The 16104-nt window shown below is 38.3% G+C and overlaps 1 protein-coding gene across 3 annotated transcripts in view; it reads right to left on the bottom strand.

The window, feature by feature from the left end:
- The window catches only part of FER (FER tyrosine kinase), a gene marked incomplete at both ends in the record, with an annotated part of 164926 nt that overhangs the window by 35365 nt on the left and 113457 nt on the right, over window positions 1-16104 (bottom strand). For all 3 annotated transcript variants that reach the window (XM_082012894.1, XM_082012893.1, XM_082012895.1), the window contains one exon: window positions 13095-13218. In XM_082012894.1, coding sequence (XP_081869020.1) covers window positions 13095-13218 — 124 coding nt within the window. The remainder of the gene's footprint in view (window positions 1-13094; window positions 13219-16104) is intronic.

The raw sequence follows: 16104 nt of genomic DNA, 5'->3' as shown, positions 1-16104 counted from the left end.
CTGAGAGGGTGGTCAGGCATTGGAACAGGCTGCCCAGGGAGGTGGTGGAGTCGCCATCTCTGGAAGTGTTCAAAAAACGTGTGGATGTGGCGCTTCAGGACATGGTTTAGGGGACATGGTGGTGCTGGATTAATGGTTGGACTTGATGATCTTAAAGGTCCTTTCCAACCTAGTGATTCTGTGATTCTGTGATCATTTTTCCTCTTTCTGAACTGGTCTGCATTGAAATGAATGACCTTCCAGAGGTGGTATCTGTAGCTGAAAACACCTATTTTTCATACTACCAGAACCCACTCTTGTTTTCTTGAAAATTCCTGGTACTAACTCAGATTTTGTTATGGGGTGGGGGGGAAGGTCATACTTTGTGTTTTCCATTCAGTGCATTCATGGGAACAGTGCCAGACCAAAATTTACCTAATGTAACTTGATATAATTAATGAAAATAAGAATAATAATGTTGAATTCATACCGTATGTATTAGCATGGTATCCAAGTTCATTTGTAGTTATTTTGCAGTATTAACTAATTTTATCCATGTAATCCACATCCTTGTTCTAATTAAATAGTCAGCTTTCCTCATTCAAGGGTGTCAATTCCTGATTGATAATGTGACCGAAAATCACTGAGACAGGTAGATAGAATATTTGCAGGGAGGGAGTAGTTTTCAGATGGAGGGGAGATGATGCTAACTCTCCAGGCATTTGCCCAGCCATTTGTAGGAGGGAGTGAGGCTCACATGGGGCTGGGTCCCTTGGCAGGCAGAATGGGAAAATGATTTGGCATCACAAAGGAAAGACATGATAAATCCTTGCCAAGGAGCACACATTGTATAGAAATATAGAAGGAAAGAAATGTGCCATTTTTATGAGAATATTTTGTAAAAAATGAGCCCAAAGCCACTTTTAAAGTTCCTTTGCTTTCTGATGGTCCAGAGCTTCTCATTCTGTGATTTTATTCCTTTCCTTTCCATTGTCACTACCCTTCCAGGTTTTACTGCATAATTGGCTAAGACGTGAATAAGAAAAAAGTTTGCAAAAGGAACATTTGTTAGGAAGGAAATATTTATTCTTGTTACAGCATAGGTGAATTACTAGCTAGCTGGTATTTCTGCTTTTATGTGTTTGAGTGAGTAACAATGATTTCTGTTCCCAGAAATCTCAGATAATGGTCTGGTCTTTCTGCCACACTGAACTCATGTTTGGGTCCCCAAGGCTCATCACAGGGTCCAAAAGGACACCGCTAAGTATGTGTTCAGAATACTGTGAGACACTGTAGCAAAATATTGTATATGATGCATATAGTGATCTGTTCTTTTAGAAGTGTTTCTATTTTATTCTTGTGAGACAGCTGTTCTTGTTGTGTGTAAAACCCAAATAAAGCCCTTGCATTAGAAAACTTCGTATTTTATACACAGTGGGGAGCAAAGTTAAGTGTCAAAACCTAACTATGGAAAGGATGATATTTATTGTAAGAAATCAGAAGGCATTCTTAAGTTATAAACAATTCATAAGAAATTTCATAGGAGGTTTAGGGTTTTTTTCTTGTTACAGAATATGCATATTATGAAAAATATTTAATTTTTTGCCTTTGTGGAGTTGAGTCAGTGTATCTTTTTCTTATGAGATATCCCCAATAAAGACACTTCCCTCTTAAAAAATTACTAAGCTTTGCTAGAAATAAAGCAAATGGGATTGAAAGAAATGTAAGCAAATTTTCTTAGAATCCCTTATTCTATTTAACAAGCTGTAGCATTTTGACTGTTATAGTATTGTGTTAGGGTTATTTTTATTTACCTGCAGTACCACTTTCTTTTTGATAAATATTAGTGATGTACAAGTATTATTCAGCCAAAATAATTTGAGTAACATCTTTTTAGAATAATAAATATACTCACTGCATGAGAGTGACAGGTTCACCCTAATTAAAAAGTGAAAATTAAACAGTGAGAGTACAGAATATTGAAGCTAAGTGAAAAATAACATACAATTAGTGTTTGTGAAAGCTATTGTGCTGATCATAAAGTCATATAGCTTTCCTACATAGTACAAATAATATTCTGTCTACTCTCATACTCCTGTTACAACGGAGAATAGTGGATGAAATGTAAAAAAAAGTGGTAAATGTAAAAATTTAGTGACATCTACTGTTTAGAGAAATAACAAGCCTTAAGTCCACAGTCTGTGAATTTCTGTCATGTATTACAGAAGGTCAATAAAAGCATGTACTCTGGAAGTATCATCAAAGAGTATACCTATATACTTTATGCAGAAGCAAGTACACAATATTATACTTTCAATATGTGTGCAACACTAATTTCAATTACGTAAGATGAAATGTTATAACTGCCTTATCAAAATAAAATTCAATCATGGAGAGAATAAGTTAATTTCTCTTTATTTATTTCATAGGAAGAAACTTCAATTTGCCATTCCAAACTGAGAAACAGCAGAATCTAATATCCTAAGCTAAACTGGCCTCTGGGAGCTATTAATTATTAATATTAGCCTCAGAACGACCACAGTTAAACAACAACTTTGTTTTGCACTTGTATTAATAGGTGCCTTGAGAATTTAATATTTAAAAAGAAGAGTAGGAAATGGTAGAGACAATTGGTGCTGGAAATTCCCAATGGCAAGCAAAATCTGCCTTAATAGTAGCTTTATAATGTAATGTGTTAGTCTTAAAAAAAAAAAAAGACAGACACCAGAACTTCCAGTTCTATCATTAATGTTCCAATCACTAAGTTAATATAATCATATGTGTAGTCTACAGTTTATGTACCTAACACAGTAACACCAAAAAGCCACAATTCAAATATGTATTTCCTACACACTGTGATCACTGACTTCTCTGGTAACAGGACTGCATTGAGCATAATTCAGGAATATATGAAAGATAGCATGGTCTTATTGAGATAGAATGGTATGTTGAGAACTACAGTAAACAAAAATGTATTCAGACATTTCTTGTATCATACTCTGACCATCCAAATCCATGCATCTGTTACTCTAATTACAAGCCTTCTGCAGCTATGGCAAAGCTAAATCTGAGATAACTAATTTGCTTTTAATAGAGGTTGGGGTGAATTTCAAATAAAGCACACAAGGGGAAGCAGTATCAACCTCTACAACAAATACAGAGTCTGCAAGGAAAAATTGTACTCCTCTCCCTTTTTAAATCTTTCGTTATTCAGCCATGCCAGAATTCAATAGCTTAGGGAAATAGATAATAGATTAGAAGGAAGTTCACTTTTTATTCAGAAGCAGCTCTTCATGATAGTTCACATGCACTCACATTACAGCATACTTAGAATTCATTAATCTCTATAATTTATTATAACGAGTTTAAAGTATACAATATTTGTAATATTTAATTTAATGGGTTTGCATTTACCCTGTTTTTTTCCTTAATACTTTAAGATAAGAATCATACAAGCTCATTAAAGAAAAAAATAATCATGTTACTCAAATATGATTTCAGACAACCGGAAGGACCAATTCAGAACAGATTCAACTTTAATTGTAAATGGATTTCTCTAGGATCAAACCACGTTTACAAATGTGACAGTGGAGATGACTGTAAATTGCAGAAAAAAACCCACCTTGAAAACCCTTGAAAATCTATTTTTAAACACTGTAACTGGGTATATAATACTCTATTCTATTCCTATATGGCAAACAGAGTGAAATGTAGCAGTGTTCACCTGTCCCTCCTCCTGGAAGACAGCAGCTGAACAGCACTGTATTGGTTATTTTCGGGTTGGAAATACTGCATTTTGGACAAACACAGCAGTGTGGAAACTATGAAAAATAATTTCCTGGAGCATGTAAGAGCACTGACACATTTGTATTGATAAATATTATGGTGTGGAATGCAGTTTTAATATCCACTGGTGAAAACTGGATCTTGTGCAGACCGACTACCTCAACAGCATCGCACCTTTGGAGCACAGAGACAGGCTGAAGATCCCGAGAGCCTTGGGACAGCATTAGCAGAGTGTCAGCAAACACCACAGTCATTAGATGGGTGCACCATTCCCTTTTAGATGGGTGCAGTATTCCCTTCTCACATTAGAAGCAGAGTGCCAAGCAGTGTGGCGAGGGGAGCAGTGCCACTGTTTTGCCAACAGTCAACACTTCCTTAATTTGCTTAGCAACAACTAGGACTCCCCAGAGCTGCTCTTCTGAACTTAAGTTTTTTGGAAAGAGTTAGCAGACAGATCCTCAGCTACCCTCAAAAGAGCTGGGAGAAGGAGGTTTCCTGCAGTCTCCCTGTATACTTCCAATCTGGATCATTTGTCCAAATAAACACTACGCATTTGTAACAGTTCTTCCATTAGTACCTCTTATGACGAACAGATCAAATAAAAAATAAACAATAACCTGTGTAAAACCCACAATGCTATAGTTGCACAGTATCTTTATAATCTAATAAAGCCAGTGAAAATACTGGTTTTAGTGGGAAAAAGCTTACTAGTTAAGAGGCAACACAGAATCACAGAATCACTAAGGTTGGAAAGGACCTTCAAGATCATCAAGTCCCACCGTCAACCCAACACCACCATGCCCACTAAACCATGTCCTGAAGTGCCACGTCTACACGGTTTTTGAACACTTCCAGACATGGTGACTCTACCACCTCCCTGGGCAGCCTGTTCCAATGCTTGACCACTCTCTCGGTGAAGAAATTTTTCCTAATATCCAATCTAAACCTCCCCTGGTGCAACTTGAGGCTCATTCCTCTCGTCCTGTCACTAGTTACTTGGGAGACCAACACCCACCTCGCCACAACCCCCTTTCAGGGAGTTGTAGAGAGCAATAAGGTCTCCCCTCAGCCTCCTCTTCTCCAGACGGAACAAGCCCAGTTCCCTCAGCCGTTCCTCATAAGACTTGTGCTCCAGACCCCTCACCAGCTTCATTGCCCTTCTCTGGACACGCACCAGCACCTCAGCATCCTTCTTGTAGTCAGGGGCCCAAAACTGAACACAGGATTCAAGCTGCGGCCTCACCAGTGCCGAGTACAGGGGCACAATCACTTCCCTACTCCTGCTGGCCACACTATTCCTGATACAGGCCAGGACACTGTTGGCCTTCTTGGCCACCTGGGCACACTACTGGCTCATATTCAGCCGGCTGTCAACCAGCACCCCCAGGTCCTTTCCCGCCAGGCAGGTCTCCAGCCTCTCCTCCCCAAGCCTGTAGCGTTGCATGGGGTTATTGTGACCCAAATGCAGGACCTGGCACTTGGCCTTGTGAAACCTCATACAGTTGACTTTGACCCATTGATCCAGCCTGTCCAGATCCCTCTGCAGAGCCCTCCTACCCTCCAGCAGATCAACACTCCCACCCAACTTGGTGTCATCTGCAAACTTACTGAGGGATCACTTGATGCCCTCATCCAGATCATCAATAAAGATGTTGAATAAGACCGGCCCCAGAACCAAGCCCTGGGGAACACCACTTGTGACCAGCCACCAGCCGGATTTAACGCCATTCACCACAACTCTCTGGGCTCGGCCATGCAGCCAGTTCTTCACCCAGCAATGAGTAAACCTGTCCAAGCCACGAGTCACCAGCTTCTCCAGGAGAATGCTGTGGGAGACGCTGTCAAAGGCTTTACTAAAGTCCAGGTAGACAATGTCCACAGTCTTTCCCTCATCCACTAGGTGGGTCACCTGGTCATAGAAGGAAATCAGGCTGGTCAAGTAGGACCTGCCTTAAGGTTGCTTAAAGGTTGCATAAAGGTTGCATAAAGAAGGTTGCATAAAGCACATCCACATTAAGAAATAAAAGCTTAATACATGGTACTGTAATGTGCCAATCAAATTCAAGGTTTGACTAAAAATTATTTTATAGATATGACAGAATAAATACTGGGGGCTTTTTGTTTTTAAATACTAACAACATACTTATATAAAGTGGCCTAACGAAAGTAACAATTCTTTGTGGTTTTAACTTTAAATAGCATGGAAACATTTCTAATGTTCATATTGTAAAAACCATGCTTTGAAACATTACTTTATATAAAGCAGAGATATCACCGTATAAATAAGGCCTGAAATTATGATTATTCATTCCATTTATGTGGTGTTTCAACTTAGTACTGACAAGAATTCTCTGAAAGACATATTCGTTGAAGCATGATCTGCTATTATTATTAACAGTATAATTTTTTTTATTCAGTAATAAATGATTAAATATTTTCTGTGAAAGCTATAGAAATAGAAATTTGCACTGTCACTTCATTTTATACATGCAGTTCCAAATTAATCATAAAAAGCTAATTAATAATGGCAAATTAATGCCTGAACAATAAACCTTGAAGAGTCCATCTAGTTTATAGAAAAGTAAACTCATTCCACTGAAACATAGTCTTTCTTTATAAGTCATCACCAGCAAGAAAATTACAGAAACTACAATAAAGGTCTTAGGTATTGCAGTTGCCCAGGAGGAAATGCAGTATTCTAAGAAGAACACTGTGCTCAAGGAGAATAAGGTACTTAGAACAGAACCAAAGCAAGCATTCCACTGAATGCTGAATTGCTTGGAGCCAGCCAAAAGCTGGCATAGACAAGTATTTAGCTCCTGTCTTCCACTGGATTTAGGTAGGGAAACCAATGAGGCAGGTTCTCCCCTCTCCTTAGGAAGGACACCTGCTCAGCTTTGGAGCTAAACTATCGCTCTCCTGCGCCCAGGAGACTTGAATCACAACTGACACGCTAAACTGAACAGCATCTATACTAAATTGAATAGAATAATTTTTCACCCTTTTTGTGGTAGCTGAACTATTGTCACAGGAAGAAATGGAAGATTCATAGGAAAGGAAAGGCTAACTTAACTATCAAGTATAGTTCTTATGGCATTCATGGTTATGAAAGAGTTCCGAAGCTCCTTTTCAAAATTCTTTACATTAGCAGTTACCAGCCTGAAGAAAAAGAGTTCTGGGAGCAAAGTAGACCATGTAAGCTAGATTACATTTAGATTCGATTTGTCCCTGCTCATTGCAGGGCAGTTGGACTAGATGACCTTAAAAGGTCCCTTTCAACCGAAAGATTCTATGATTCTATGATTAGTAACAGGGAAGCAAGTATTTTCTTAGTAACTTATACATAATAAATATAAATGGTACATATCTAATGAAAACTATAGAAATCCAGAATTAACATTAACAGAGCCAGGATTTCATAGCATGAAGCTAAACCAGACACTGCTAATTTCATGTGGGGTTTGTAATGGCTAGAAAACTAATGCAAAAAAAAGCAGTAGTAATATGACTAAAAATGGAAGAACTGGACCACAGAACATGATCGTCTTACCAACGAACACATCTTCTTCAATTCAGAATATCGGAGACTTCCAGAACATAACTTCATTGAAAGGAAAATTTGACTAAGGAATACACCTTGAATGCAGTTAGTCCATATCTTCCCACACATGTAGTGCATATATTGAAAGTAAGTCATTTGAATTGAATACAAACTTTACACTACATGTGGCAGACACATAGTTGAAGGCTACTGCTGGTAATATTAGTGAAACACCAACATTGGGAATGTTTATTAGTTGCTCACTTTTAAGATTCTAATTTTTACTATAGCTCTCGCCTAATAATGCATCTACAAATTTGTTCTATCACAGAATGGTTTGGGTTGGAAGGGACATTCAAAGATCACTTAGTCCAACCCCCTGCCATGGGCAGGAACATCTTTCACAAGATCAGGTTGCTCAAAGCCCTGTCCAGCCTGAACCTGGAACACGTCCAGGTATGGGGCATCCACAACTTCCCTGGGCAATCTGTTCCAGCATCTCACCACCCTCACTGTAAAAAATTTCTTCCTTATGTTCATTATAAACTTTCTTAAAACCATTGCCCCTTCTTCTCTTGCTACCTGTCACTACAGGTAAAAAGTCTTTGTCTGTCTTTCTTATAAGCCCCCTTTAAGTATTGAAAGGCCACAATAAGGTCTCCTTGGAGCCTTCTCTTCTCTGGGCTGAACAACCTCAAGTCTCTCAGCCTGTCCTCACAGGAGAGGTGTTCCATCCTTCGGATCATTTTTGTGGCCTCCTCTGGACCCACTCCAACAGGTCCCATGTTTTTCCTGTGCCGAGGGCTCCAGAGTTGGATGCAGGACTCCAGGTGGGGTCTCACCAGAGCAGAGCAGAGGGGCAGAGTCACCTCACCCCTCCCGCTGGCCACACTGCTTTGGATGCAGCCCAGAATATGGTTGGCCTTCTGGGCTGTGAGTGCACACTGCCGGCTCATGTCCAGCTTTTCATCCACCAGTGCCCCCAAGTCCTTCTCAACAGGGCTGCTCTCAATCCCTTCATCCCCCAGTCTGTATTGGTACTGTGGGTTGCCTCGACCCAGGTGCAGGACCCTGCACTTGGTCTTGTTGAACCTCATGAGGTTCACATTACTTTATTTAAAAAAATTAATTGGTTCTTAATGTATTTGTAAAAGCTCTTAAAAAAGGTAAAAATCAATCTATTTCTCAAGTAAAGCAGTGAAACTGTGTGCAGAACACTATCAAAGAGCACAGCAGCTAACTGAAAAAAGGAAAAATATTTCTGCTAGTCTCAGAATTATATATACATTACTTGTACATAAAGCTACAACACAATTTTCCACAAAAAAGTATTTTCAAGACATATCCACCTCTCTGATTTTGAAAGGTTGTACTGACTATCAAATGATAAAAACAGAGGAAATCCTACACATAATTGCTTCTTTCAGAATTAAAATATTTTTCCAATTGGGTTCTACCATAATTTGAATCATTTTCATTACAAAATGATGGTGGTAAAGAGAGGGGAAACTAAAACAAACAACAGGTATGTCCAAATTCACTGAATCAGGTCATTGCAGCTTCTCCCCTATACTCCCATAGGACTTGTTTGGAAACTAAAAATAAGTTATGGACAAATGCATTCATCACATGCAAATCAAGTACTGGAAGAGAAGACCACTCATAAATGCTTACTGAACCAATGGAAATTATCACATCTCCATCCTTATCTCGTGTTTCCACTTAACAGAAAAAATTGAAGTATCTAAACAATAGCATATGGTAAAAATGAAAACCAAGAAACCATTCTTCAACCTCATGTTAATTAAATGCAGAGGAAATAACTACATTCTTCTGTATATGTTCAACCACTCTTTGTATTTCTTTTAATAACATCTTTTCATGCAGCTTTTTTTTTTCCTTTAAGCCCACTCATTTCTGCTCTTTAAACAGAACAAAGTGAGAGTAAAGAACAAGTGATATCTGGACGCTACAGGAGACAAAAATGAAGATCAAATAATCACTCACATATACTAAGCATTCTAAGTCTGACAAATTTTAACTTTATAACTGCACCTACTGAAACACCATAGCACACACAAAAATAGAAAAGAAGAGCACATTAGTAGTTGCACTGGCCCCACTACTGAAAGGCTAAGGCAATGTATGACTCAAATGGCAATTTCAGAAAGCTAGTACAGATTTAGGTAGAATTTTAGAATATAAAGGCAAAGTATAGCTAATGCAGCTACAACTAAAAAGTGGCATTAAAAATCATTTTAATAAGCTGCTGAGCAGCCATTAGTTTCACATTAACAGCAAGTCAAATGCACATTGTACTAAATTATGGCTACCTACACTACTAAAAAACACGTGAGGATTCTGAAAAAATCTTTAAGGAATACTGCAGAAAAACAATAGCATGAAGCAAAACAAGTTTGTTTTGCTGCAACCTACATAATAGAAACTATTTCTAATTATATATTACTGACCCTTCTTAAGTAATAGTAATCAAAGCATATGGACTTTCAAACAAAATAAAAAACACTCCACTGCTTAGTCCATTTTCTCTCTAGTTAATTTTCTTACCTCTTTTTTACCTGAGAACCACTTTCAGTTGACAAAGTTTCTCACAAAAAAGAACAAATTTATGGTTCTTTCAAAAAATTACTATTCTTTTTACATAGCGCTAAGTCTTCTTCCTACTATGAATTAAATTGTTCCATTCTAACCTACATGGTCTCACTGTTAAATTTACCTGTGACTCATTTGTCTTACCTGACCTAAAAAGGAGGGAACAGGGCTCCCAAATTCCTTATGCTGACCATGCAGTCACATAGCAGCACCTTCACTGCTCAGGTAAGGAGGGGCTGAAACTCCGGTTGGGTTCTGAGTCCTGAACACCTAAGAGCTTGCTTACAAATCACTAGATTTCTAAGTCTGACTTTTCCCTGCTAGCCTGTCATTCCCTTGTTTAGTGTATTTGCAGCACAGCACCAAGGGCGTCGTGTCCACTAGTGTGCAACGGGTTCAAAGTATCCAGCAAATGACAGTCGCTCTTGTGCTTCTGTGGGAGACGGGATTTCTAGACAAACATATCTCCAGCCATCCCCCAGGGTGCCCAGAAATCCCGGATAAATCCTCAAACTCCTCAAACAAGGAACAGACCTAGAAAAATTTTATGTATGCTAATCTCACTAAAATGCAGTTTAGCCTTTGGTAAAACACATTTTAGAACTTTATGAGCTACTTTCTTAGAGCAAACATTTGCCAATTAACCTGTATTAGTAACTCAAAAAGTCCCTACCCAGAAGTGCCTCTATCATTACTGCTAAAATCACTGAACTTGGTTGGGTTTTGTCCCAATTCAGAAATTTTCATTAGGTTTACCTATCAACTTCAGAAGAATTAGGTCATAAATATAAGCACATATTATCATCAACCACATAAACCCCCAAATAATCTTGAATATCCAAGAAAATTAGATTGGTAAAATAATACTGGAAATGCATATTTTGATGTATTATCCCATGTGTTTCACAAAAGTAAGCAGTTTTTCTTAAGATAATGTTCGCTTGTTTGGTTTTACTTTAAAACTGTAGTTTTCTTCAGGATAGGTTTTCTAAAAATTTTGTTTCTGCCTTTAAGGAAAATGGTAGCGCTCTCTGATAACATCCTGTGGCAACCTGTGATAATAATAAATGAATTTTGTGAAAATTTTGAAAGCTAAAAAGTAAACAGAGGGAAAGAACTTTTCCCTACTTGAACCATAGTATGTACAACCCAGGTTATATGCACTGGCAAGTCTACGGCACTAACAAATCACATCAGATTACAGCTCTTTTTCCTGACTTGAGATCTATATGACACGTTTCTGTTCAGCTTTCTAACTTAAAACAATGAAACAATGAAATCTCCATATGGTAAGACATTGCTACATGTATCTTCTCTCTGAAATATATTCTCCGAATCACTATTAGCTTTGTAAACACACCTTAAGAATAGCTGTTCCTATTCGCTGCTAACTGCCAGTGCATCTTTCAGAGATACACTGAGGCCACATTATTATCTATAGTCATTAGAACAGTACTAAACCACACAGATGATGAGCAGAGATATCCTTTGTCCAGAGTCTAAAAAAAAAGGGGGAGGAAGGGACAGCACCTCGTCAAAAATAATTGTTTCTAAAATTATTTATATTTTTAGGCATCACACTATCACTTAATGAATACTGTACTCTTTTTCAGTAATTGCAATTACCGACTAAGACATTACACAATACAGTTCTAATAAATTTTAGTTATTCAGCTATTACTTTTACCAGTGGTTTTATTTTGTAAGAACACAGGAGTTCTAAATAGGCACTTCTGAGTTAACACTGATCTGACAGTTACAGAAATTATTAAGCACTAGAGCATTTATGAGGCTAGTGTAAATCACTAATGTTGTTACTTGCTCTGATTTTTCTGCCATTATTTTCTTGGCAAACAGAGCTGGGCCGAAACACATTCTACCATGACAGAATGCTGGGACCTGAATCCTATTTTTCCCCGTGGTGTTTACAATATTTTTCTAGGATTTCCCAAAAGGAATATTTCATAGTTTTATATCATGAATTAGGGTTTTTTTTTCCTTTCAGTGCTTCTTATATATCACAATCTTGCAGAAGTGTTTCAATTAACTTTTGTTTCAGAATAATTTTCCTACTTTTGGAAACAGCAGAAGGTTACTATACTATTTAAGCTTCCTTAAATCAAGTCAAACACGGAAGAGGCAAAAATTATATAAATGATACAGTAATACTGTAAGATTTTACAGATAGGTTTTGAGCTTACTCTTATTGGAAGAATGTTTTTAAAGATAAATATACTTCTTGACCTCCATGATGGCAACTGAACAATCACTGTTGATAAAAACCTAAGAGAAATGCCATTCAGGTCTCCAGTAAGAGCATTCATCAGAATTGTACTAAATATGCAATGGGCTGATTATTTAAGTGAAGTGGCACACAGTTCACCTACAAATGTTCTACAAAATGAAGTGGAAGATATCAATATCACAAATGAAACCTTGTTCTTCATAATTTTTCTGTAAAGTGGAGTATCATAATGTTTATGTCTCATATATCAGTCACATCATTGCAGCAGGTTATATATTGTGATATTCTGAGCGAAAAATAGGTGGAAATTAAGAACATTCCCTTTGATACAAACTGAATATAAGCAGTGCCACAGCAGAGTCAAACTAGAGAAGAAACAACAAAAAGGAATGGTAGGAACAGAAATAAAGTACCCCAAGAGCATAATGCTAGAGAATCTTCTATATTTTAGAAAAAACAGTGATACATAATATTTTAACATACAGATCTCTAGTTTTTTTCCCTTTTTATCTGAGAAACAAGTGGATTTTTCTGAAACACACTTAAAATATAACTTAAATTCTTTGCTGGCCATGCAAGTATCTGTAGATTTCAGACAAGATATAAAAGTCACAGATTGCTTTTTTCCGTGATTCATTGTCACTGTATGAATTATGCTCCTTATAATGCAAATTATTATGGTGAAAAACCATTATTAACTTATATTATTAGCAAAAAGCTATACAGATCAAATAATGTAGTACTTATTTTTACCCAAATGAACAGAACAGTTTTGAATTAGACAAACAATAATGACCTCCTTTCAGAAGTGTAGCTTTTTTTTTTCAAATTGTAGGGATCACTCCTGTTGACAATAAGCACCGTATACACTTAAACAGTTAGCATTTCCAATGATCAAAATTAAAATTTGAGAAAAAAAGTCTTCCTTACCTATGTATACAGTTTTTAGATTCGAGATATGCCATACCAGAAGCAGCATCTAATGAAAACTTCACCAACTGTTTGGTTTTTAGCTCATCCTTCTTTTTTCTTAAAAAGGACAGGAAATCACCTCCTAGAAAAACAGACAGACAGTGAGACACGACAGATAGGATACTCACATTTATGCCTCATTAGGGGTGCGAGACCAAACAAAATGCAGCTACCAGCTGTTGTTGTCAACCCATCAGTTTGAGGTTAGCCTAAGAAAAAGAAAAGAACTCATGTTTCAGAAGGAAGTTTCCCTAACTTCCCTGAAATACTTAAAAGTGAAAATTGCACAGCATGTTTTTGATATACCCCAAATCTTCAGCAGTGTATATCAAATACAGACTTATATGAAAATTGTTGACAAAAACAATTGATAATTCGTGATAAACATACTTCTCTAATCACAGAATGGTTGCTGTAAGGGTTTATAAAAATTGTGAAAGAAAAGATGAGGTTACATAAGGGTAATTAATGATTCATTGATCATTTGCACTGGTGTTTCTGAAATTCTACACTCTTGTGTTTGGAGGGGTAACAAACTGTTTTGCTTCTTGGGCAATATTAACTGCATACTTGACACTGGCAATTTGACACAAGGCAAACAACCATTACTGTGACTTCACAGTCTTCTGCCTTGGAGGAACAAAGTTGCTGTCCTTTTGTCTAAGGAGGGGAAGCAGTCAGCATGGAGGATTTACAAAGGGAATTTGTGTTTGCAAAAAATGTTTCTGAAAAACTGATTTAGGACAAAGATAAGCAGGACAGACATATGAACACTATGATGCCATGTTCTGATTGATATAACTGTATTAAAGATTTTTTCTAAATGTATTTTATTGTTCCAGGGAAAGACAACGAAAACCATAGTGGAGCTTTCCACATCACACTATTTAGTTGCTAGTGCGTAGCCAGCCATTGCTCCGGTCTTTGTTTCTTTTCACTTTGCACTGAATTGACTATAGCGATTCTCTCCTGCAAACAGTGCACTGTTACACAATTTTATATACTGTCTTTCTTAGCAATGTGAAAAGACACTATATATTAAAAGTTTCACAGGGGACTTTTTTAGGAGGCCATTTCTAGTTATACATCATAATGTAAAAAATAAGAGAATATTAAAGAAAAAGGTGTGCTGTTATGAAGTGTAACTGTAATGCCCTTCAAATATTAAGTTGGAGTAATTGTAAAATGGATTAGCACCTTAACTGCCAGCTGCTTTGTTTATTCATTTTGCCTGGGATCAGGTTTCTTTTAGTACAAATGATCTGGACATGATAGCTTTTATAGACTGTACCTTAATGAAAACTCGCAGAAAGTAATCTGATAAACTATAGATAAAAAACACTGTTTCCATTTTGCCTGATTCTTTTTTTTGGTAAACACAGTAATACTATGGAAAACGCAGAAAACACTCTATTTTCACAGAATCATGCAATAGTTGAGGTCTTCAGGGACCTCTGGATGTTTTCTGGTCCACCCCCCCTGCTCAAGAAGGGCCATCTAGAACCGGTTGCCCAGGACCATTCCCACATGGCTTTTGCCTGTCTCCAAGGATGGAGACTCTACCACCTCTCTGGGCGAGCTGTGCCAGTGCTCAGCCACCCTCACAGGGAAAAAGCGTTTCCTGAGGTTCAGAGGGAACCTCCTGTGTTTCAGCGTGTGCCCACTGCCTCTGGCCCTGGCACTGAAAAGATCCTGGCTCCGTCCTCTCTGCACCCTCCCTGCGGGTATTTCTATACATGGATGAGATTGCCCTGAGCCTTCTCTTCTCCAGGCTGAACATTCACAGTTCTCTCAGCCCTTACTCAGGTCAGCGCTGCTCCAGTCCCTTCATCATCTTGGAGGCCCTTCATGGGATTCTCTCCAGTATATCCTTGTCTCTCTTGTACTGGGGAGACCAGCACTGGACACAGTACTTCCAGGTGTGGCCTCACCGGTGCTGAACAGAGGAGACAGATCACTTCCCTTGACTTCCTGGCAGGACTTTGTTTAATGCAGGCCAGGATTCTGCTTTCTTTGCCAAAAGGACATGTTGCTGGTGCATATTCAACTTGGTGTCCACCAGGACCCCCAGCGCCTTTCCTGCCAAGCAGCTTTCCAGCTGGGCAGCCCCAAGCCTGTACTGGTGCCTGGGGTTGTTCCTCCCCGGCTGCAGGACTTTGCAATTCTCCTTGTTGAACTGCATGAAATTCCTCTCAGCCCATTCCTCCAGCCTGCCCAGGTCCCTTGGGATGGCAGCACAACCTTCTGGCGTATCAGCCCCTCCTCCCCGTTTCGTGTCATCGGCAAATGTGCTGAGGGTGCGCTCTGCCCCATCATCCAGATCATTAATGAAGATGTGAAACACTAGACCCAGTATTGACCCTTGCGGTACTAGTTACTAACTTCCAATTTTCTTAATACTCTGATTCCAATTAAACAGGTGAATTAAATTATCTGATACATTCTTTCTTCAGTGACAAATTTCTGACAATTTTTAAAAAGCAGTGCACAAAACAGGAAAACACGGTCTATTTAAAGTATCTATGGTCTATTTTTAATTTGTAAAAGGAACAAAGTGTTTGTATAAACCACGTAATCCAAAACTATGGATCATCTAGGTATTTAAAATTATACTGCCCAAACACATGTTGAAGTGCAAGGATGAAAGCAAAGGTGAGTGATCTCTTCTACTGACAATGCAGCAGATGCTCTCATCTTGGGCCAACCAGAACCCTTCAGGTGAGCAAGCAAATGTTGCATCCTGAGTACACCAGCAGTGCTGCTGGCATGCGCGGAGCCCACCATACCCTTTACTCCCAGGCTGGGTAACACACAGGTGGAAAGTCAAGAGCTGACTGGATGCCCTTGACTTTAAAGCCAGTTTGAAATACCCTCTGTTTTAACAAAAGATAGTGATGCACATTACATCTCCAAAGTCTGACAAGGTAAATCTTGGGATACTGGATTTTAAATTCTAATGAGATCTTAA

The sequence above is a fragment of the Phaethon aethereus genome, assembly GCF_964289735.1.
Source record: "Phaethon aethereus genome assembly, chromosome: Z".
Classification (NCBI taxonomy): Eukaryota; Metazoa; Chordata; class Aves; order Phaethontiformes; family Phaethontidae; genus Phaethon; species Phaethon aethereus.
The sequence above is the reverse complement of the archived record's forward strand: the minus strand, read 5'-3'. Positions and strand labels throughout refer to the sequence as shown.